This window comes from Lepidochelys kempii, unplaced genomic scaffold, assembly GCF_965140265.1.
Source record: "Lepidochelys kempii isolate rLepKem1 unplaced genomic scaffold, rLepKem1.hap2 scaffold_37, whole genome shotgun sequence".
Taxonomy (NCBI): Eukaryota; Metazoa; Chordata; order Testudines; family Cheloniidae; genus Lepidochelys; species Lepidochelys kempii.
The window spans coordinates 775,670-799,820 of NW_027333638.1; the positions used below are offsets into that span (position 1 = coordinate 775,670).

The 24,151-nt window shown below is 52.6% G+C and overlaps 1 protein-coding gene across 1 annotated transcript in view; it reads right to left on the reverse strand.

Annotated features, from left to right (window-relative positions):
- LOC140904590 (uncharacterized) overlaps positions 1 to 24,151 on the reverse strand; it is a 565,656-nt gene that overhangs the window by 453,388 nt on the left and 88,117 nt on the right. The window contains 1 exon segment of the mRNA XM_073327022.1: positions 11,475 to 12,665. Coding sequence (XP_073183123.1) covers positions 11,475 to 12,665 — 1,191 coding nt within the window.

The following is a 24,151-nucleotide window of genomic DNA, read 5'->3' on the forward strand; positions in this document are numbered from 1 at the left end:
TTCTTGAATCCAGTCTCTTTAAGATCTTAGGCTTAGTATGTGGGTGTATTTGTATTTGCTTAGCAATCTGCCTTCTTCTGTTTGCTATCCCTTCTAATCACTGAAAATCTGCCTTTTCTAGTGAAACTATTTGTTGTTTATTATTATTATTAAACTCAGTTTGTGCAACGGGTGCTCCGGGAGGAAATGATTTGTGTGTTACTCCAAGGGGCCGCCCGGTGTCACTGTTGCTCCAGGAGGGAAATGGTTTGTGCATGACCTGAATTGGCCACACACATCACTGTTGCTCTGGGGGGGATTGTTTGTGTGTTACTCCTGAGTGGCCACGTTGTGTCACTGTTTCTCCATGAGGGGAATGCTTTGTGCCTTACCCTGTGTGGCCACCCAAGACAACACACACAACAAACACAAAACATCACACACACAAAACATGACAGACGACACTCACACACACACACAACGCGACACCGACACACACAGAGAGAACACGTCACACATACAGAAACACGTCTCTCACACACACACAACACAGGACACCGACACACACAAACAACATGACACACAAATAAAATGACACACAAAACAGCACACAACACGACACACAAAAATCACACACAATACACGACACCGACACATACACACACACACACACGAGACGAGGCACAAAACGGCAGACATGACACAGAAATCACACATGACACAGACACCCACACACAATACGACACACAACACCTCACATGACACACAAAACGGCACACGTGACACACACACACAACACGATGCACAAAACATAGCTCACAAAATATCACACACCCACACACATGACACACACACAGAACAACATGACACACGACACACAAAACGGCACACAACACGAGACACAAAAATCTCACACAACACATGACACCGACACACACAACATGCACACAAAACGGCACACAACACAGCACACACCGTCACACGCACACAACACAGCATACAACATGGCACACACACACTCAACATGGACCACAACACGCACACATAAACACATCTCACACACACAAAACGACACACAAGTCACACACACAACACGTCACACGACACATGCAACACGACACACACAACACGGCACACAGCAGAAGGTTTCATCGAGGAGGAGGATGTCCCGGGGTCCCCGGGCGATGCTCTGGGACTGCTCCCCAGGAAGCCAGGCAGGACTCTGGGGAAGTCTCCTCTCGGGGAGCAGCCTGTCTGCAGGACACACAGCTCCCCCGGCTCCACCTTCCTGGCTCTGACCTCGGAGCCTTCAGCCTCCTCTGCCCCTCCCTGCGCTTCCCACAGCCAGTCCGCCCAGGCGGGGTCCTGGGGGGGGCAGAGGGTCCTGCCCCCCAACTCCGCAGTCAGACGGGACTCTCAGCCAGCCAGGAAAACAGAGGTTTATTAGACGACAGGGACATGGTCTGACAGAGCTTGCAGGTGCAGAGAACAGGACCCCTCAGCCGGGTCCATTTTGGGGGGGGGCAGTGAGCCAGACAACCCCGTCTGCCCTTCACTCCATGTCTCCAGCCAGCCCCCAACTGAAACTCCCCCCAGCCCCTCCTCCTCTGGGCTTTGTCCCTGTCCCCGGCCAGGAGGGCACCCGATTCCTTTGTTCTCCAACCCTTTAGCTCTCACCTTGCAGGGGGGAAGGGCCCAGGGCATCAGGTGCCAGGAAAGAGGGTGTCGGCCATTCTCTGTGTCCAGACCCCTGCACACACCTGCCCTCCAGAGCTCTGCAACGATCATACACCCTTACCCCACCCCCTAGATCCTTAAGAACTGCATAGGGGAAACTGAGGCACCCCCACACAATTCAGAGGAAACATGAAGTCCCGCTTCATCACAGATGACTCCAGGAGGTGAGTTGCTTGCTATCCTACCATGTTTTTCTCTGTCTCTCCTCCAGTACGTTGGCCAACACACACATTCTGTCTCTGTCTCTCTCCTCTCCTGGTGCCAACGATGACCAGACCCCAGGTGCCTGGGCCCCAGTGCCCCGCCTGTGCTCCATCTCTTCCTGTATCTGCCTCACCCCTTCTCCCAGCCCACACTGCCCACCGCTGCCTGGATGATTTCCCCCTCTCCTCCACTGCACCCCCCTCTGTGGGGTCCCTGCCACTCACCGTCTGCCTCCTCTCCTCCACCCCCTCCCCCGCTTCCCCACGGGTCACTCTGGGGCCGGTTTTCTTCACCATCTTCGTGCATGATCTGGAGGATGGGATGGATTGCACCCTCAGCAAGTTCGCAGATGACACTAAGCTGGGGGGAGAGGGAGATACGCTGGAGGGTCGGGATAGGGTTCAGAGTGACCCAGACCAATTAGAGGATTGGGCCAAAAGAAATCTGATGAGGTTCAGCAAGGACAAGTGCTGAGCCCTGCACTGAGGAGAGAAGAGTCCCATGCAGTGCCCCAAGTGTGCCATGTCCCCGCCCCGAACCGACCCTCCCGGAGCATCCTCAATTCCATGAAACAGCTGTTCTGTGGTGGGTAGGAAGTGCTGGGAAGGAGAGTGGGGAGTTGCTCAGTGGGGGTGTGTCTCTCTGGGTGGGGTCTGTGTGTGTTTATGCACAAGCTGATTGTGATGTCACGGAGGCCAACAGCAAAGAGTGTTGGGCGTCAGCATTCTTGCCCTGCCGTCAGTCTGCCAACTGGCTTGGTTGACAACGGCTGGTGACCCAAGGAGCTGCTGAGAGACGCGGACCATCCCTCTGTCAACAACTTCTTGAATCAGCTATTTCCACAGGTGTTTGAGGAACAAAAGGATGAGTTTTTACAGAAGGTAATTCCCAGATTCTTTCCCTGCTCATTAGATCGCACACGACAGGTCGGTGCCTCCTTCTCCTCGGGACGGGTGGGGGCGGGTGTGGCAACAGGCAGGTCTCAGCGTTCCCTTTTGATTTGAAAGTGGCCATCTCTCAGGTCTCCTCCTGCTTCAGCCAGTCAGGTTCTTTGGAGGCAGATTTAGATGATTTTATCTTTCAGCAGACTAGTCGGGGGGAATTTCCAGGGATAGAACCAAAAGGGAAGATAACAAAACTTGTGTAGAATTTAGATTGAGATCTCCATCAATAGTCTTTCCCTTGGAGTTGCCCCTAATGCACTCCTTGCCTTCAAGTTGGGAATAGAAACCCTTTGTCTCCTGTCATGACTGCCAAAGAAATGTGTAAATGAGGATATTCTATGATTCTATGATTTACACCCATCAGGGGACACTGTCTTTTTGAGGCGGGTGCAGCTGGCTTGGGATGGTGCTGATGATGGATAGAAAACAGGCTGGAGTCAATGACAGATGGGACCACAGAAGGGGAAGGGGAAGGGCATCTCCATAGAAGGTCCTGGGTGCTCAGATACCCCAGTTCTAGGTACCCTGGCCTGTCCCAGAGAGAAAAGACAAAGAGGGGCCCAGCCCCCCGACAGTCACCCCATGGACAAGAATCTGGTTGGGAGTGGGCTGAAGGTTCCCGCTGGACAAAGGGGAGCTGAAGTCCCCCAGCGTCCTGGAATTTAAGCAATGCAAGCTTCAAACCCTGCACGGGTGGGGCCTGAGGGGCACCCGCAGAAGGTTGGGCTGGACAGGGGCGGCAGGTTTCTACAATTTTTGGTGGTTTCCAGAATGGGACCAAGTCCTGCCTCCCCGTCCACCTCCCCCCACATCTGCCTAAAGCTCTGGGAGTTTGGGTATGGGAGGGAGAGGGAAAGGGGTTGGGCTCTGGGAGGGAGTTTGGGTGTGGGCTGTGGTTTGCGGCAGGGTATTGGGGTGCAGGAGGGAATGAAGGGTGCGGGGTCTGGGCTGGGGCAGGGGGTTGGGGTGCAGGAGCAGGTGTGGGGGCAGGCTCTGGGAGTGAATTGGATGTGTGGTGTGGGCTCTGGGCTGGGGCAGGGGGTTAGGGTGTGGGAGGGGGTGAGGGGTACAGGCTCTGGGAGGCAGTTTGGGTGCAGGTGTGGGGTCTTGGCTGGGGCAGGGCATTGGGTGCAGGAATGGGTGGGGTGGCCAGGTTCTGGGAGGGAGTTCAGGTGTGGGCTCTGGGCTGGGGGAGGGGGTTGGGGTGCAGGAGAGGGTGCAGGTCGGGCTCTGGGAGGGAGTTGGGTGCAGGGGGTGGGCTCTGGACTGGGGAAGAGGGTTGGGGTGCGAGAGCAGGTGTGGGGGGAGGCTTGTGGGAGGAACTTTGGGTGCGGGATCTGGGTTGGGGGTTGGGGTGCAGGAGGGGGTGCGGGCGCAGGCTCTGGGAGGGAGTTTGGGTGTGGGGTGTGGGCTCTGGGCTGGGGCATGGGGGTAGGGTGGAGGAGGGAGTGCAGGGGGTGGACTCTGGGAGGGAGTTTGGGTACAGGGGTCTGGGGTCTGGGCTGGGGCTTGGGGTGCGGGAGAGAATGAGGGTGCAGCTCTTACCTCAGGGATCTCCCAAAAGCGACCCACACCCCCCTCTGGCAGCAGCTCCTAGGTGGGGGGTCTCTGCCCATTGCTGCCCACGGACACCACCCCAGCAGCTCCCATTGCCACAGATGGCAGAGTCGGCCCTCGGGGCGGGGGCAGCGTGTGGAGATCCCCCCACCCCCGGGGCTGCAGGGACGCGCCAGCCGCTTCCGAGACTGGCAGGCCACACGGAGTGTAAGCAGTGTCAGGGTGAGCCTCACCCTGACATCTGGTGGTGAGGTGTGGCAAGTTGTGGAAAAGAACTTCAGGGGCCGATCTCATTTGCATAGGCACACCCACCCCGCCTAGAACGAGGCCATAGCTGCCCAAATGCTCACTTTGGCTGCTGTGGGATCCCCAATGTCTCTGTTATTGGGGCAGGAAGAATAAATTGTTATTACCCTGATTATGGGAACTGTGCTGGGAACTGTACTTGGCCTTTTGTTATGATGGAGGGACTCACCATCAACTAAGTAGCACTCGCTAGGCAAGGGTCATGGGTTCCAAAACGCTGTGAATTGAGAGAGGGTGGGGACAAGTATTAATACTTGGTGCCATGGGTCCCTTGGTGATGGCCTTACATGCTAATTGCTCTTCCTTTTCTCTCCACTGTGGAATCTCAGAGCTAATTTTGATTCCGTTAGGACTCTAGTTACAGGCTGCGAAGCTCATTTTGGGCTAATGGTGTCCCAGCACTGAGGCTCCCCTACTACAAGCTGACTTCACCAAAGAGCTGAACTGAGTAAGAGCCGAAATCACTGAGCGTTGTGTTCAGTAGTGGGGGAGCCTGAAGATTTATTGTGGAGAAGTTTGTGAGACGGCTGGTGGAGCGGAGGCCTATGGGGCTGTGGGGCGGTCAGCTTCAGATCATGTAAGGTGCCTTTTACCCCCGCCCCCATCTCCACCCAGGTTGGGAGGTAAAGCTCTGCAGATAAACTTTTGAACTTTGGGGCTCCCCTGACCAGGGACAGAGACTTTTGGGTCATTGGACTTTTGGGACTTTGGGTGATTTGGGGTTGCTGGACTCAAGAACCAAAGGGAAAGGGCATGCCCCAATTTGCTTGGGGTGGGTTTTTTTTTTGCTCGTGAGTTGTGTTATGAATCCTGTTGGTGGTGTTTCCCCAACATAATGCCACATTGTTTCTCTCTGTTATTAAAAGGCTTTTTGCTACACTCAGACTATGTGCTTGCGAGAGGGGAAGGATTGCCTCTGGGAGGCGCCCAGCGGGGGTGGTACATATTTGTCCCAGGTCACTGGGTGGGGGCTCGAGCCGGTTTGCATTGTGTTATTGGAATGGATCCCCTAGATATTGAACCCGGCCCTTGTTGCTGCCAACTCTGACGGGCAGAAGGGTTACACGGAGCGAGGGTGGGCAGGAAGCCGCCTTAGCCCCCTTGTGCTGCCGGTGATGGCGGTGGGGGTTCCCGGGCCCTTTTAAATTGCCCGGGGGCAGCAGGTGGGGCTGGGGGAGACACCGGCCCCCGGACTTGGGTGGAGCCAGGCCCCCGTGCTCTTATGTTGCTGGAGCATGGGCACCAGGGGCCCAGATGAGGCGCCTCCCCTGCGGCTGGAGGAGCATGGGTGCTAATCCACGTTTCGGCGGGTTGGTTTTTGGAGGGTTAAATGAAGGCAGCCTCTGCTCTGGGCTCGTCCAGTTTCAGGGCCTGACGCTGCTTTGCACAACGATGAATCTCGGAACAGGCCAGCACTGAAATGACGGCAGAACCTGAGGAAGGAAAAGCCTCTGGGTTCGTCTGTGAGCCTTGACGCCGAACGGGAGCCGTAATTTGACTCGCTTTGTGGCTGCGGCCGGTAAAATGTCAGGACAAAGTCGTCCCAGTGACTGTGACACTGGGTTTGAGGCGGCTTTGGTCTTATTCAAATGTAACTAGCATGGAACACTTGTGTTTTTAAAGGTGGCTTCCCCAAGCAATCCCAAGTTGTTCTTCCCAGAGCTGGGTGATGGTGGGCAGCAGGGGATCTCCCCAGTCTGTGGGGGAATCTCTCTGGGCCCCACTGTTAGTTCTCCAGACTTTCTCCCCCTAACCACGCACACCCCTCCCCCACCCATTATCAATGCTTTACAGCGACCCCTCCCTCCCCTTATGGGATACAGGCTCTCGGTGACAGAGACTGACTGGGGCTCCCCTCTGCATGGCCCCAATGGGGAAGGAAAGGGACCGATGGGGGAGGAAGAAGACGGGCAGAAGGAGTCAAATGGGGCTAAACCAGAATAGAGGAGATTTTCTTCCTGTTAAAATGGACTGGAGTCTCATTGCTGGAAAGCCACAGCTTGAGTGAGGTTTGAACCGGCAGCCTTTCAATTGCCAGGCAAAGGTGCGAACCACAGAGACGGATCACGGCCGACTTCCCAGCGCTGTCCAAGGAGCCCCTGCAGGGGTGCAAGTGGTTAGTGCAAAGGGCAATATTGCTGGGGTTGTGAGTTCAAACCTTCCCTGCAGCCCTGCTTTCTATTACCCCATGGAGCTTCCCCAGCTTGCTTGTCCTAATTCACATGGAAAGTGCCATGAGAGGAAGGTCTGAAATGTGGACGTTGGTGCAAAGCTTGGGACCCCCCACCAATGCTGCCATTAGCTGTGGGTGGGTTGCTCAGGGGCAGGGAGAATTGATTTCTTTGCTGCTGAGAAAGCTGCCAGGACAGGTCCGTGGGCACCAGAGCTCCCCGCTTCTTTCAGCACATGCCAGGCTCTGTCACTCCTGGAGGAGGGTCATCGAATCATAGAAGATCAGGGTTGGAAGGGTCCTCAGGAGGAATCTAGTCCTACCCCCTGCCCAAAGCAGGACCAACCCCAACTAAATCATCCCAGCCAGGGCTTTGTCAAGCCTGTCCTTAGAAACTTCTAAGAAAGGGGATTCCACCACTTCCCTAGGTAATGCATTCCAGTGTTTCACCACCCTCCTAGTGAAAAGGTTTATCCTAATATCCAACCTAAATCTCCCCCACTGCAACTTGAGACCATTCCTCCTTGTCCTGTCATCTGCTATCACTGAGAATAGTCTAGATCCATCCTCTTTGGATCCACCTTTCAGGTAGTTAAAAGCAGCTATCAAATCCCCCTTCATTCTTCTCTTCCGTAGACTAAACAATCCCAGTTCCCTCAGCCTCTCCTCATAACTCATGTGTTCCAGTCCCCTAATCATTTTTGTTGCCCTTTGCTGGACTCTCTCCAATTTATCCACATCCTTCTTGAAGTGTGGGGCCCAAAACTGGACAGTGCTCAAATAAATCAGTTAGCCTCTAAGGTGCCACAAGTCCTCCTGTTCTTTTTTTTTAGTTATTAAAGAAGTGTCAGTAAAAGGTCAGAATGCGATCGTCTCAGTCCTTCTCTTGAAAAGTGTAAGCTCATTAATTAGTTTGCCACTTCATCAAAAATAAAGGGGACATGCACCAGCCTTTGTCATGTGAGCAACTTTCCCAAGCACTTTGGACAAACTCAGGAGTAAGTATAAAATAGTAAAATAAGTTTATTAACTCCAGAAAGTTAGATTTTAACTGAGTATAAGTATTGGTTACAGAGGTCAAAAGTGGTTACATAACAAATGAAAACAGACTCCCAGTCTAAACTCTAATTTGAATATACTAAGCAAGAATTGGATCAAACAGCTTTTCTCACTCACTGGTTGCTCCAGGCCATGTTGAGTTCTTAATACACAGACTGAATTCCCTCTCAGCCTGAGACCAATCTCTGCAGTTCAAATTCTGAGTCTTCCAGACAATCTTCCAGGTGTTGAGATTGGGGAAGAGACAGGCCACGTGGAGGTGTCTTTGACTCTCATTCATATTTTTTCTCCAGCTGCTAGGTAGATTCTTGCCGTGATGCTGGGGTTAGTTAGCCCCCAATATGGAGCAGCAGTTTGCCTCCTGCACCTTGTGGTAGGCATGTCACAGCTCCTTCATTTTGACCCCGCACGGCAGTGTGTCCCTGTCATGGCCCCTTCCTATCATGCATCATGAAATCTGAGTGCGCACCTCGGGAGTTACACCGCAGAAAGCTGCTTTCCTGTGCAGAAACTTGCCCGTGTAGACAAGCCCGCAGAGGACTTCCATAAGAACGCACGACAGGTCATAGACTGGGTCAGACCAATGGTCCGTCAAGCCCAGTGTGCTACCTGAGAGCGACCAGTGCCAGATGCATTGGAGGGAAAGAACAGAACAGGCTTGTTGACCTGCAAGGTGAGGGTCTTTCACCTTTATATTTAACTTAATTGTTGTCGATTCCTACTTATCCTATATCTAACTACCCCTCCTCTGAGGTCTCTGGGCAAATCAGGTGTGAACCACTCCTTTGACACAGACGTGTCCCAATCCAGCTGAATTGAGGCAGAATTTGGGCCAATGTCAGTTTGGAAAAGGCCTGCTTCACCCAGCAGGTTTCTCAAAGTATCCGTTGCTGTGAACCGCATGTCGTGTGGATGTGCGAACTCCAAAGATAGCAAACATGAAAAAAAAACCGCAAAGCCGGTTCTGAGGTTTCCAGAGCCAGGCCTGAGGGTTAAAGAGCTGTGCTCAAAAGGACAAGGGGGCTCAGCAGCTATAAAAAGAACTAGTTGCAAAAACAAAACAAAAATTACATGAAAAAAAACAACCAAACAACAACCACCCAGAAAAGCTCCCATCACTCGCCCATCACCATTGTAGATCTTGACATCTCCTGCCTAATGTGACATCTTTGCTTTGCGAACAAGAGCCCTGGGGAACTCTCTGGCTCTTTCCCTCTCACTGGGGAAAAGGTTCCACATCTTCTCTCAAGTAGTTTTCCTCCCAACAGAAGATTTATTTTAAAATTTACCAAATAAATTCCATTTGAAACAGAAATCATTCCAGTCTATACTGGGTCTCTATTCTCGTACATGATATTTCTCTAACATTTTCCCCCAAACCTGATTCCTTTGGAGTCAGGTTTTTATTGCAGGATTAGCCACCATTTGCTATTTTGTAGGAGGGGGCTAGAAGAAAACCTGAATTATACTGTAACACTGAAAGTGATCACAGAATCAGCCTCTTACCTTACACTAATAAACTTCATGTGCAATTTCCTTGTTGCTGGTCACAATTTCTTCAAAGATTACAAACTATAAACCTTTAGGGCAGTTTTCTCTTAATTCCCATTTTCACCCAGTGAGCTCTGTGTGAAATCACATTCTCCCATAACCTAGGAGCCTTCCATTTCTGAGGGTTCATTTCTCCCTGGGTCTTCTCCCAGAAGTGTGGGTGGAAGGGGTCTCACACTACGTGGGAAGGCTGCATCATGAGAAAAACCACCTGTGCTCTACTTTCACACTTTCTAATCTTTCAGAGTAGCAGGAGGCGGAACAGTGAGACACATGCATTAGACTCAAGAGCAAAACTAAGAGACCAAACCACAGACTCTGGACTCAGCATTCATGTATCCTGCAGTCTGAACTTGGAATCTGTTACATTCCCTCATTGGCTACCATCATTTAACCAACACGGAAGTGCTTCTTGTCCAGCAAGGCAGCCAGTTTGGGACCCATAGGCATGGCATGGCTCTGAAGGAATCAGCTGTTTCTCTCTGTGCTTCAGGAAACTTGGGATCCAAATGGTAAAAGACAGTTGTTCCCAATTTCATCATGGCATCCTTTAGAAGTGTGAGCAATTCTAAAAACAGTTTACCTTGGCCACAGGTCACCATAGCGTCCATCTCTGGGGTGAAAATCAACCACTCGTACCTCTCATTTCTACCTGAGTTCTTGTCAAATCTTTGACTTTAGTTGTAGCAATTTTACACGGCTCTGGCGTAGAATTCTTCACCAACCACACGACATACCAGTAGCGATACTGAGGTAGAACTCCCCCAAATATGCCCTTTTGTTTCTTTAATCTGGTGCAACAGATTTAAATAAGGGACTAAATTCAGGTGCAGCTTAGAATCCCTCTAAGACACCAAATGTCAGGTATCTACTCAAAATGGGTGTCTTTCTGCAGCTCTATCACATTCCTCATGGATTCATTTCCTACACATTTACAGCATCTCCCAGGAGTGAGCTGAACAGAAATGTCACTTCCATTTTTCCCATCTCTACCTAGGAAGGGATTGCATTTCCCAAATAAGAGGCAACATGCACCTGATTAGGAAGGGAAGATCTTCAGGAGCAACCTCCTGCAGGGCATGGGCCACAACTGCTTTGGGAGGCAAATGAATGGGTCTTTTGCTTAGTTCCAAATCATTTACTAGAGAATCCTCTTCCCAGCCCCTTCGGGAAATATTGACCTTACCAATTGAAGAACAGGGGGATAGAGATGGTGATGGAGAATCCCTCTGATTTACCCTATGTTCTTCTGTTGTTACAGAGGGGAAAAGACATTTTTCCCTATCCCTTCCCTATTCCTGCTCTTTGTTATACTTCAATATATTTTAAGGGAGGAAAACGGGAGGAAAAATATCTGCTTTCAGGAAAACGTGAAGCAACAGCGCTCTGAACTGTGACAACTGGGAATGAAACAATATGATCCTGGTGGGGGAACTTGATGACTAACAATTGTTTTTAAATGGGGGAACAGTATAACTGTGATGCTCAGGGTTTGTTTAGACTAGGACATGTGATGGAGTTTAGGTCAGGTCAAGGGGAAAGCTAATGCCAACCACTGCACCTCGGCTGCATCTGCACGACAACTGTAATTGTCTTTTAACACCAAGATCACTAACTTGAGCAGCCAATGCCATGTACAGTCCTAGTGGATGTAAGGCACGAGTGGTTTTTGCCTCAGTGTAGCTTGTTGGGAACAAACCTCTCTCCCCCACCTGGATGATGAACATTCCTGGCTGGAGGGACACACGCTCCTTCGACCCAAAAGGAAAGGAGTTGATAGAAAACATCACAGGACTGACCCCAAAGAAGGGTGAGCTGCAAAAGGCAGGAGCAGGCAACTCATCTGGGGGAGCTGAGTAACCACGGTGAAGATGGGGCACAGATCACTAAGTGGGAATTAGCAAATGTGATTTAAAAGAAAAAAATACCTTTGGCCAGCCCTAGTCAAGGCATTTGTTACAGATCACTCCCATGTGGATTTTCTGATGTCTAATAAGGGTTGAGCGCTGATTGAAGCTTCTCCCACACTCAGAGCACGTGTAGGGCCTCTCTCCTGTGTGGATTCGCTGATGTGTGAAAAGGGCTGAGCTTTGATTGAAGTGTTTGCCACACTCACGGCATCCATAAGGTTTCTCACCCGTATGGATTCGCCGATGTATGATAAAGTATGAGCTCCGATCGAAGCGTTTCCCACACTCAGAGCATCCATAAGGCTTCTCACCTGTGTGGATTCTTCTATGTGTGGTCAGTACAGAGCTCCGATTAAAGCTTTTCCCGCACTCAGAGCACATGTAGGGGGTCTCTCCTGTGTGCATTCTCTGATGTGTGATTAGGGTAGACCTCTGATTGAAGCTTTTCCCGCACTCAGAGCATATGTAGGGTGTGTCTCCCGTGTGGATTCGCTGATGTCTGATCAGGTTTGAGCTCCGATTGAATCTTTTCCCACACTCAGAGCATGTGTAGGGCCTCTCCCCGGTGTGGATTCGCTGATGTGAGAGGAGGGATGAACTGTCAATGAAGTGCTTCCCACACTCAGGGCATTCATAAGGTTTCTCACCCGTGTGGATTTTCCGATGTGTAATAAGGTGTGAGCTCTGCTTGAAGTGTTTCCCACACTCAGGGCATCTGTAAGGTTTCTCACCCGTGTGGATTTTCCGATGTCTAATAAGGTCTGAGCTCCAATTGAAGTGTTTCCCACACTCAGGGCATCCATAAGGTTTCTCACCCGTGTGGATTTTCCGATGTGTAATAAGGTGTGAGCTCTGCTTGAAGTGTTTCCCACACTCAGGGCATCCGTAAGGTTTCTCACCCGTGTGGATTTTCCGATGTCTAATAAGGTCTGAGCTCCGATTGAAGTGTTTCCCACACTCAGGGCATCCATAAGGTTTCTCACCCGTGTGGATTTGCCGATGTCTAATAAGGTGTGAGCTCTGCTTGAAGTGTTTCCCACACTCAGGGCATCCATAAGGTTTCTCACCCGTGTGGATTTTCCAATGTGTAATAAGGTGTGAGCTCTGCTTGAAGTGTTTCCCACACTCAGGGCATCCGTAAGGTTTCTCACCCGTGTGGATTCTCTGATGTGTGAGAAGGTCCGAGCTCCCTTTGAAGCTTTTCCCACACTCGAGGCATGTGTAGCGTGTTCCTTCCAAGTTCATTCTCTCACATGTAATAAGGTCTGACTGGCTACCGAAGTTTTCCTCTGGCCTCTGCTGACTCTCACAGGCTTTTGTTTTTTCTGGGCGTGCACAGCTCCCAGAATCATTCCCTTTGGACCTTCCTGACAACATCCCATGGGCTTCTACTCGCTCAGCATCTTCCTGCTGGGGTTCCTCCTCGTTTTCACTCACCATCCCAACACCTGACGGGAGACCGAGAGAATTCAGACGTAAGTCTCTGCCTGCGCCAGAGAGAAAGGAAATCTCAGAGAGAAGAATGGAAAAAGGGATGAAGGAACGAAAACGTGTACAGGACAGATCAAACCTATCAGGAGCTGATTTTCCCTTCAACCTTCCCCAGAGGAGAGAAAGGAAGGGATCAGTTCTGGGTCCGTATCTCAGAAGAAATCTCAGGGGACAGCGAGATTGGGGAGGGACCTGCTGCTAGTTGTCAGTCAGGATAGGTGGGAAGCCATGAGTGACCTCTGTCTAACGATTCTACATCTGCAGGGAACAATCCTGAACTTGGAGAGCTCACAAGGTCTTTGTAGGGCATCCCAAATGTTTCCTGTATTCACCGACAGTTTTGGGGTTGGTTTAACCAATGCCTCACCTATGCAGGGAGCTCTCGGGAGCACTTTTTTCTTAGAGCCATGAAGGTCTGGGACGCACGACTCCTCCCCTCGTTCCAGCTGCGAGATCACATCAGTTCTGGAAACCCTGCTCAAGGCAAAGAAAACAAGGGAGGTCAGTGGAATTTGTGGGATACTTGTCACAAAGAATATTCCATGCTTTTAAGCCCAGCTCACTTTTAAGTAGTAACGTCCCAAGGCCGGCTTCCTTGGCTCAAAGTGCCAGGAGATGATTATTATAAATTATATTCATTACCTTAGTGCCTAAGGGCCAACTAACAGTGGGTCCTCACTTTGCTAGGCACAGTACAAACCGAGAAGCGTTGATGGCCCGTGTCCTGAAGAAGTTAAAATCTAAATAGACAAGGCAGACACAGAATGGGGGAAGGGGTAGAACCCACCAGCAGAGTGAACTCCATGAAGGCAGAGTGGCAGATATGATCAACACAGGCCTAGATCTTGAGATTATCGGATTTAATGTTACAACCAGGGCCAGTGTTTTCCGGAAATTGTCGCTAGGACTGCATTTTTTCCCAAAATTACTCTTTGTTTCTGGAATCACCGTTAATATCCGGAATTGCTGATCAGAAGGTGGGTGGGGCATGCAGGGTCACAATCCCCCAGATTTCTCCCTGGAGACACCCGTCTCCTCCCCAGGGCACAGGCTGGCTGCGGTTGAGACTTGATGCCAATTTCTTCCCTCCTCATACAAGTCTGGGATCGGCAGTGGGACGCCAGGCTCTCTCACCATGCTGCAGAGAGGACGGCACTCACAGCTGCTCGTGGCCGTCTCCACAGCACCTCTCCCCTGCTCATCTGCCCTGTACACAGCTGGTTCATGCCCCGTCTCTCCAGCGCACAGCTGGCTCTAGGCTCTCAATGCCCAGTATCTGAGCCCCACCGCCCCCACACAGCCGGCTCCTGTGCCCTCCCCACAAGGCACTTTCAGGCTTTAAAGGATTAGATATTGCTCACGTTTGTCAATTACTCTCTTTTCATTGCCTGCAAACTCTTGCCCTAATTATGACTGTTATCTGTATATCTAAGCCAGCCCTTGAAAGCATGAATTCTTCACAGACTATGATGCCGAGATGCACCACATGATACCAGGAAGGGCTGCGGGATGGGTTTCCTGTGCAAGCTGGTATCACTACAGGGTGATGAATGCCAGATCTCAAGGCTGGTTATGCAGAGCTCCACCTTTTGAAGGTTTACCCAACGCAGAAAGGGGTAGTGACGGATTTCCCCTCATTCAGGAGACTGAAGACAACAGACTTTTGGGGGATAAACAGCTGAGTTTGAGCTGACTGAGGGGGGTCTTTCTGGGCTACAAACTCACAGGACCTGATAACCACCAAGAGGTAACCCTTTAAGAAAGGTTTTAATACACTTTGGAACTGATCAGGGATTCCCATGAGGACCGTTGAGGGAATGAAGGTAAACACACATTTGGATGCTCTTCTTCTTTTATGAGAACGGGAACAGGAAGGGCAGGGATATCACTGAATGCAGGATCTCAGCAGGACGAGGTGTCAGGATAGCACCATATTGCAGCCCATTGGAAAACATAATCCCAACTACACATATAAAATGATGGGCTCTAAATGAGCTGTTTCCACTCAACAGAGGGATCTTGGAGTCACTGGGCACAGTTCTCTGAAAACATCAACTCAGTGTGCCTCGGCAGTCAAAAAGCAAAGAGAATGTTGGGAATCATTCTGAAATGGATAGATAAGACGACAGAAAATATCATATCGCCTCTATATAAACCCATGGTACACCCACATCTCGAATACTGCCTGCAGATGTGGTTGCCCCATCTCAAAAAAAGATATATTGGAATTGGAAAAGGTTCAGAAAAGGGCAACCCAAATGATTACAGGAATGAAACTCTTCTGTACGGGGAAAGATTAAAAAGACCGGGACTATTCATCTTGTAAAACAGACAAAGGGAAGATATGAGAGAGGTCGATAAAATCAAAACTGCCGTGGAGAAAGTAAATAAGGACGTGTCATTTACTCCTTCTCATAACACAAGGACTCGGAATCTCCCAATCAAATTAATAGGCAGCAGGTTTATAAGAAACAAAAGGAAGTATTTCTTCACACAACGCACAGTCAACCTGGGGAACTCCTTGCCAGAGGACGTTGTGAAGGCCAAGATTATAATAGGGTTACAAAAAAAAAAAAAAAAAAAAAAACACCATGAGAAATCTATTGAGGACAGGTCGTGAATGGTTATTAGCCAGGATGGGCAGGGATGGTGTCCCTAACTTCTGTTTGTCATAAGCTGTGAATGGGTGACAGGAGATGAATCACTTCATGATTCCCTGTTCTGTTCATTCCCTCTGGGACACCCGGTGCTGGTCACTGTCGGAAGACAGGACACTGGGCTAGATGGACCTTTGGTCTGTCCCAGTGTGGCCGTTCTTAAATACCAGGGAACCTAGTGAGTCCAGTGCAATGGGAGGGAGTAAGAAAATCCCTGGCTGTGGAGAACACTGGGAAATTAGAAACTATCATTCAGAAGCAACAGACTCTAAATAGTCTAGAAAAGCAGAATGTGAAAAATAAGAATCGGGGTCATGTGACTTCAGGAATGAGGGACTCAAAAAACCAAGTCTGCAGAGAAGGTAGATTGTGGTTAGTGCACATGGGGTTGGGGGGAGCAACTCTCCAGGTCTCAAGGATTTTCACCAGCAACCGAGGCCATTGTCCCATGCACGGGCCAATCCGGAGCAGTGAGGAGTTGTGTCATCTGTAATCCTGGCTGAGTTTCAATGCTCTGCTGCTGGAGCTCCCTTGTCTGGATTCCCCCAGATTCTCGGAGATGCTGCCCCGAGCAGGGTCTAGGGAGAGATCTCTTCTAGGAAGCCCAACACCCTCCTCCTTGTGAAAAGGAAAGGAGGACTTGTGGCACCTTAGAGACTATCCAATTTATTTGAGCATAAGCTTTCGTGAGCTACAGCTCACTTCATCCGATGCAAACTGTGGAAAGTGTAGAAGATCTTTTTATATACACACAAATCATGAAAAAAATACCTCCTCCCACCCCACTCTCCTGCTGGTAACAGCTTATCTAAAGTGATCACTCTCCTTACAATGTGTATGATAATCAAGGTGGCCCATTTCCAGAACAAATCCAGGGTTTAACAAGAACGCGGGGGGGGCAGGAAAAAACAAGGAGAAGTAGGTTACCTTGCATAATGACTTAGCCACTCCTAGAGCTGGATATGAAGCAGGGGAATCTCCCCTAAGCCTGACTGGTGGCTTCCCCCTTCGTATTTCAAGGCACCCGCTGGTTAGTTGGGTCAGGCTCCAGCACTACGAGTCTGGTCCTTTTTCCCAGCCCCATCTAGGTAGGTTATTTTCTGTTCACCAGATTGGAGCATTTCCACCTCCGAACCTCATGGGTCTCTTCCCAGAATCTAGGCCACTTATTAAACAACTCCCAGCAGGTCTGCCACCCCCTGGCCTCCTCCCTTTCTCCACCCTGTGCATTTCCTGCCCTGCTCCAACCTCCAAACCAGATGGTGCAAACCTTCCCCTCTCCTGTGTATTTGCTGTCCCTCTCCCTCCTGCAGGAACAGATCAGAACCCCCCACAATAATCCCTACCTGAGCTGGCTCCTCTGCAGCCATGTCGCTCCCTTGTCCCATGGGAGGACGGGATGAACCGGAAGGAAACATGAGCGTCGTTCTGCAACCTAGCCGGGCAAGAAGGGCTGTTGTGGAAGTTTAGGAACGGGAATTAGTTTGTTTCACACCACGCTTCCCCCAGGCTCTTTCCCTGCAGAGCGAGATCCGAGATTCTGCCGTGCTGAGAAAATGCTCAATCTCTGGATTACAGCAGAGACCTGGCCCCTCCTGCCAGGCTAGGCCCACAGACACACTTTTAACCTCCTTTCTCCCTCCCGCATCCCAAAACAAAGTCTCTGAACGCAATCCTAGAAAAAAGCAGAACCAAAGGAGTCCCTTTCGAGGATTCCCTCTGACACTGACCCCACGGCAGCCACACCCCAGCAGGAGGGACATGGAGTCAGGAACTGGGTTTTCCTCTCTCTCATCCTCGTCTTGTCCACAGGAAAGTGATTCTCCCCACAGTGCAGTAATACATCTGTCTGGGCAGATGAGAGAGCTGGAAATCTCTTTCAAAACTCTTTTATCCCACGGACCCTGTCAGTCTCTCTATCTCCTTTTCCCTGTGCCCTCTCCATGCCTGTCTGCTAGGAAACTCTCATTCCTGGGTTGTTTGCTCCCCCATGGCTGGATTTGCTCCTGCAAATGGCAGGAGAAATGGGGTGGGGGGCTGTTTGTGTAGAGTCATTTTATAGTCCTTCACTGCCTGCCTGGGATTTCCCCATTGCCTGCCTACGACCCCCACCTGCCCTCCACCAGGATCTGCCAGCCCATTTGCCTGGGACCCCCTCCTCCAACCAGCAGGGCCCCCTGACGCTTTACAGGAGGACCCCTCACTCTGCGCCAGGGACCGCCCCACCACAGCTCTGTGCACTGGGCATGGCAATGGTCCCAGGAGCCAGCTGGGCAATCCCAGACAGAGCCCCTGGCACAGCACCAGGCAGCATCTAATCCCCTGTCCCACCTGCCCAAGAGACCCCCACCCCCACTGGTCTCCAGCCAACAGGCCCCCAGCCATACCCACCTCCAGGACCCATAGCCTTAGGGCTGGGCACATCAGAACTACTCCCCGAAACCCCAAACCCTCCAGAACCCACCAACCTGACTAGGGTCCCCCCTGCCCAGCCACCCAGAGGCCTCCCCCTACCACAATGCCCCTTCAGCTCCCGCTGCAATCTCCCCACACAGACACCTGCCCCCCCCCCCCCAGCAACAATGTTCCCTCACAGTGTCTGGTAAGTGGATAGAAAGTTATCACCACCCCCTGCTGGCCAGTCACACAGGCAGAGGGAGCCCGGGGGGACGCCTCTTTCACAGGAGAAGGGAAGCCATGGAGGGCTAAAATAAGTAAGACATTTCCATACTCTGTCACTAGCAAATAATGGCCACCGTGGATCCACCCCAGAGTTGGCTACAGCTTTGCACTGCGGGAAGCCCCCCCCGAATGGACACCCTTTGTCATGGGGTTTGGGATACTTCTGGACCCACGCTGCACTCAGAGGGACCTCCTCATCCCATGCCAGCTGGAGAAAAGAAAAGGGTCCAGCCAACTCTCCTGTTACCAACTGGGAACCACCCATCCCCCAAACAGGGGGAGGCCCTTGGCTTTGATTGGTATTGAATATATGGCTAGTCTCTTTTATCAGTAAACATTTTTAACATAGAGAAAGGAGGGAACAAGTGATTCTCAAAGGAGAGGGAAAGTTGATCATTGTTGCAGGGGGGTTAATTTCCCAGCCAGGATGGAGAAGGACTCAGGGTGACAGGTTCCCCCCAAAGAAGGACAAGTTGCTAGGATTTAGAGACATGGGTAACAGCCCCAAACCCAAGAGGATTTTTAATTGACATTTGATAATGACATCGTAAGAGGGAAACCTGAGATTTGAGATCAGTGTTCAGAAATGAAAGAGAAAGGGTGGAAATCGGAGGGATTTTGGATCCATTTATGCAAATTATAGAGAGGAAAGTGGAAAATGAGAGGGATTTTATCGCAGTTGTTGATAGGAGGTAAAAGCTGAGTGTATTTCCCACCACTATTTGGTCAATGAATAGAGCGGAAATGGGCAACATTGGCAAACGTTTGAGATCCATATTCAGGAATCTGAGGAAAGGTGTAAATCTGAGATTTTCGTCGTAATTTATCATTACAGAGACAGGGAAAGCTCTCAGGGGCATATTCAATTAGAAGTAGACAACTAGAGTAAAAGTGGGGCAAACGTTGAGGGTATTTTTGAGGAATCTTTGAGACGTACAGAGAAAACGTGTCACAAACTACGCAACTGAGAACATGGGATAAACGCCAAGACCGGGGGGGCTTTTATGTGGCTATTAAAGAACTAGCTGGAAAAGGGGGGACCGTTTGTGATATAAAATCCAGCCTGTCCAATACATAAGCAGAAAGTGATGGTCCCCCCCCCACGGCCCCCGTTCACCTGGGCAGCAGGGAGCCCTCTGAGGGGCTGACTGAAGGGGGCGGGGGGGCGCTGGAAGGCTCCCTGGGGGCGGGGAGGGGGCGGCAGTGGGGGATGGGCAGGTAGGGGGCAGAGAGTCACTTTCCTGCCCCCCCCGCCCAGCGCTCCCCCACCGGGGTCTCCCACTCACCGGAGCACGGGGGGGTTAATGACGGGCCCCACCCCGCACAGACCCCGGAGGGGAGCCGCAGCTGCTCCTCCTACAGATCCGACACGAGGCAGCGCCTGGTCTGCTCCAGGCCCCGCCCCCAGACGCTGACCCGCCCCTGTCTGCTCCATGCCCCGCCCCCGGTCTGCTCTAAGCCCCGCCCCCAGGCGCTGCCTCGTGTCGGGTCTCTCGGAGGAGCAGCTGCGGCTCCGCTCCGGGGTCTGTGCTGGGGGGGCCCGTCATTAACCCCCCCGTCCCCGGCCGGGGGGGGCTTTCTCCAGCTGGGACCAGCCCCGGCTCTGCCCGCCCCCGACCCGGTGAGTGGGAGACCCCGCGGTTGGGGGGGCAGGAAAGTGACTCTCTGCCCCCGGCACGGCTGGGATTGGGGGGGGCAGAGACTGGGGCCCGGCGGGCGGGGTCCCTTGGGGGGTGTTGGGGGGAGAAGCCGGAGTTGCGGGGGGTGGGGGTTGAACTGTCTCTGTGCAGCCAGGAAATTCCCGGGGGGGAAGTGGGGGGCGGCGGGGGAGTTAATTGGATCCCCTCCCCCCCCCCGGGCACAAATGCCCCCCAGTTTTCCCCTTTTCCCTCTCGGTAGCTCCCACCTGGGTGTAAACTCCCCCCCACCCCCCATTGATCCGCTCTCAGGTCTCCCCTGATCCCCCCCCCGTCTCTCCCTCCTCCTCACATGTCCATTGAAACTCCCCTCCCGTGGGGGGGCGGCGGGATTTCCCTCCCCCCCCCGTTTTATCCGCAGCGATTTGTCCCGGTGTCCGTGGGAAGTTGGAGCCCGGAGCCATCCCCCAACCTGGCTGCCCCGGCGTGGGGGTGGGAGGAGACACCGGGTCTCTGCCGGGGCGGGGAAGGGAGGGGACGTGTCCCCCATGGGGCTGCCCCCGATCCCGGCTTCCCAGTCCCACTTGATGCCCCCAACTGCCGCACCGTTGCCCCCAGCCCCCACCTGCCCCCCCACCTGCCCATCCCCCACTACCGCCCCCTCCCCTCCCCCAGGGAGCCCTCCAGCTCCCCCCCCACCCCCTTCAGTCAGCCCCTCAGAGGGCTCCCTGCTGCCCAGGTGACCGGGGCCGGGGGGACGACGACGATCACTCTCTGTTTATGTTTTGGACAGGCTGGATTTTATATGACAAACGGTCCCCCCTTTTCCAGCTAGTTCTTTAATAGCCACATAAAATCCCCCCCGGTCTTGGCGTTTATCCCATGTTCTCAGTTGCGTAGTTTGTGACAAGTTTTCTCTGTACGTCTCAAAGATTGATAAAAAAGTTTGCCCCACTTTTACTCTAGTTGTCTACTTCTAATTGAATATGCCCCTGAGAGCTTTCCCTGTCTCCGTAATTATAAATTACGACGAAAATCTCAGATTTACACCTTTTCTCAGGTTCCTGAATATGGATCTAAAACGTTTGCCAATGTTGCCCATTTCTATTCATTGACCAAATAGTGGTGGGAAATACACTCAGCTTTTACCTCTGTGACAAAGTGGGACTGTTCTTAATGTTCTTAATGGTTCCTCTGAATAGTGTGGGGGTGCCTCAGTTTCCCCTAGGCAGTTCTTAAGTATCTAGGTGGTGGGATAAGGGTGTATGATCATTGCAGAGCCCTAGAGGGCAGGTGTATGCAGGAGTCTGGACACAGAGAATGGCCGACACCCTGTTTCCTGGCCACTGATGGCCTGGGCCCTTCCCCCCTGCAAGGTGAGAGTTAAGGGTTGGAGAACAAAGGAATCCGGTGACCTCCTGGCCCGGGAAAGGAACAAAGCCCAGAGGAGGAGGGGCTGGAGGGAGTTGGAGTGAAGTGCAGACGTGGTTGTCTGGCTCACTGCCCCCCCCCAAAATGGCCCCAGCTGAGGGGTCCTGTTCTCTGCACCTGCAAGCTCTGTTTTAGACCATGTTCCTGTCATCTAATAAACCTCTGTTTTACTGGCTGGCTGAGAGTCCCGTCTGACTGCGGAGTTGGGGTGCAGGACCCTCTGGCTTCCCCAGGAGCCCTGCCTGAGCGGACTCGCTGTGGGAAGGGCATGGAGGGGCAGAGGATGCTGAATGGTCCGAGGTCAGACCCAGGAAGGTGGAAGCTGGGTGAGCTGTGTGTCCTGAAGACAGGCTGCTCACAGAAAGGCGACTGCCCCAGAGTACTGCCTGGCTTCATGGGGAGCAGTTCCAGAGCATCGCCCAGGGACTCCGTGACAACTGGTGGCAGCGGTGGGATGTACTGCACCCCGTGGACGGCGCTTCCTGCAGAAAGTGACTGGGGAGCAGTAAAATGAAGGGAGATTGACGGGGACCAGACGTGCTGAAGATTCAGAGAGAGACAGTTTCAGGGGGCGGTTAACTCCTGGAAGTGTGTGACCAGAGAGAAGGACTTTTGCAGTAACAGGGTTCCCCTGGGGACTGCAGCGAGCGGTCCCAGGGACGGAGGAGTCTGCCGCTCGACCCTGACAAAGAGGGGGTGATCTCGAGAAGGGCTGGCACACTAGGGGTTCTCCCTGGAAACCGTGGGGAGCTGAGAGCACACAGGCCTGTGAGTCCACAACTTGGGAAGGGCGGAGTGAGGGCCTGTCACCGTCTCCTGAAGAAGGACATTGTAACCCTGTGCAGAAAGAGAGGGTTGAGCGTTGGAAAGTTCACCGAAGCACAGTTAATCGTGCAGCTGGAGGAGGATGACCGCTCTAAGGGACAGATTCCTGACCCGAAATGGGGCTATAGCAGGATCTGGGAGCAGCTGGAGTGGTAGCCAGGCATCGCCAAGATTCCTGACCCCGACCAGACGAGGGTCTTCACGATCGGGTTCCCCATCCGGGGATCGGAGTCGGACAGGATTGGAGCTGAGTCCGAGAGAGCAAGAGGACTGTGAGAGACAGCGAGAGCCCGAGAAAGAGCTGCAGAAGCAGCAGCAGCATGAACTGGTGATGGGGGAGTGGAGAGGCCTAGGGGACCCCCCAGGGGTGAGTGGGGATAGACCCCGGGGGGCCAGTTCCGCAGGGAACCTCGAGACTAAATTGCTGCTCCTGGTTAAGGAGGGGGGGATGTGGATGCCCACCTCACTGCCTTTGAGCAGGCTGGAGATTTGAACCGGGGGACCCTGCGGAAAAGCCCCGGTGTCTAGCTCCCTTGCTGGGTCCCAAGGCCGTAGACTCCGTCAGCCAGATGGGTGGGGAGGTGGACAGGCTCCCACTCCTGGTCCCAACCTATATGTCTGTGTGGAGTTTCCTTGGGCCAGGCCCCTCAGACCCCCAGTGGGAGCGGAAGGTGATGGTGAATGGGGAGACATTCCTGGGGTGGCGAGATCCTGGGACAGAGAGAACTGGTGTCAGACCCTGGGTGGTGCAGCCTCAGAGGCTGAGGGGCTGTGTGAGCTGGGTGAGGGTCCCAGGGACGAAGCCCCTCGCCCTGCCTATGGCCCAGATCCCTGTGCAGACCCAGGAGGGGTGAGGCTGGCTGGTCGTTAGGGTTCTCCAGGACACCAGCTGCAAGACCCTGTTATGGGGTGACTGTGTCTCTTTGGGACAGGATCCAGGCCTTACTCCTGTAACTGCCAAGGGTTTGAATCCGGGGAACCAATCGGTGGAGAGGGAAATGGTCAGTGCAAATGCAGATGACCTGGCTGGCAGCAGGGAGGAGCGGCTAGGCTCAAGCTATCTGCCTGACTTTAACCAGAGCCCTGGAGTTGGGTGGGACAGAGAGATGCTCCCCGCCCCCCTTGCACACCGGAGAGGGGGCTCACGCTGGCTCTGATGCTGTGAGGAAAGCAGCGAGCTCACTGCCTACCCCCACTGGGACAGCAAGGGCAGTGCTGAGCAAGGGGGGAGCTGAGACCCCAGCTGAGTGGGGGGAGACACACGCAGGGCAGGGGATCTGTGGGGAGTGGCAAGGTGCTGGGTAAGGAAAGTCTGGATGAGCCTAGGCAGCCTTGTGAGCTGATGGCTGTGTCTCGTCAGCAGGGTGGGAAGTCGAGGAGAGTGGAAGAGGAGTGTCCCTGGACCTTACCTGTTAGCTGGGTGGAGAATTGGGACAGTGAAGGAAATGTACCTGTGTCTGTCAGGGGTATTGACTTGCCAATGGAGGGAGCTACCCTGATCTCCAAGCAGTTGTCTGTGACCAGCCTTGTGTGCTGGGACAAGGGGAGAGAGGTCCCAAGCTGGGTGTCTGGGAAAGAAGAAAGTGTGTCCGGCTCTTCTTTGTCTGTGGAGCAGACAGAAGGGGCCTTTCAGCCTGTGATGGTTGAGGGGCGTGCAGTTGTCTCAGAGCTGGTTCTGGATTCAGCTAAAGCCCAGGAAGGGAAGGGTCCTAAGTTTGTGTCTGCTCGGGAGAATGGCCCTGTAACTAGGTCGCATCCAGTTAGGGTCTATGTAAAATCCCAGAGACGAGACAATTCTGGTGCTTGTATTTTGCCTGTTGCTAGTGTGTTGTTGGAAAGGGTGCAGCAACTCTGTCTAATCAGGGTGAGATCCTAGCCAGGGCACAAGGAGAGCAGGAAGGTGATGTGATTGTGTTACCTACTGAGGGTGTGGAAACCAGTAGCAAGAAGGAAAAGATTCCTGAACTTGTGTGTGGCAAAGGGAAGGAGAATGCTTCTGACCTTTTCTCTA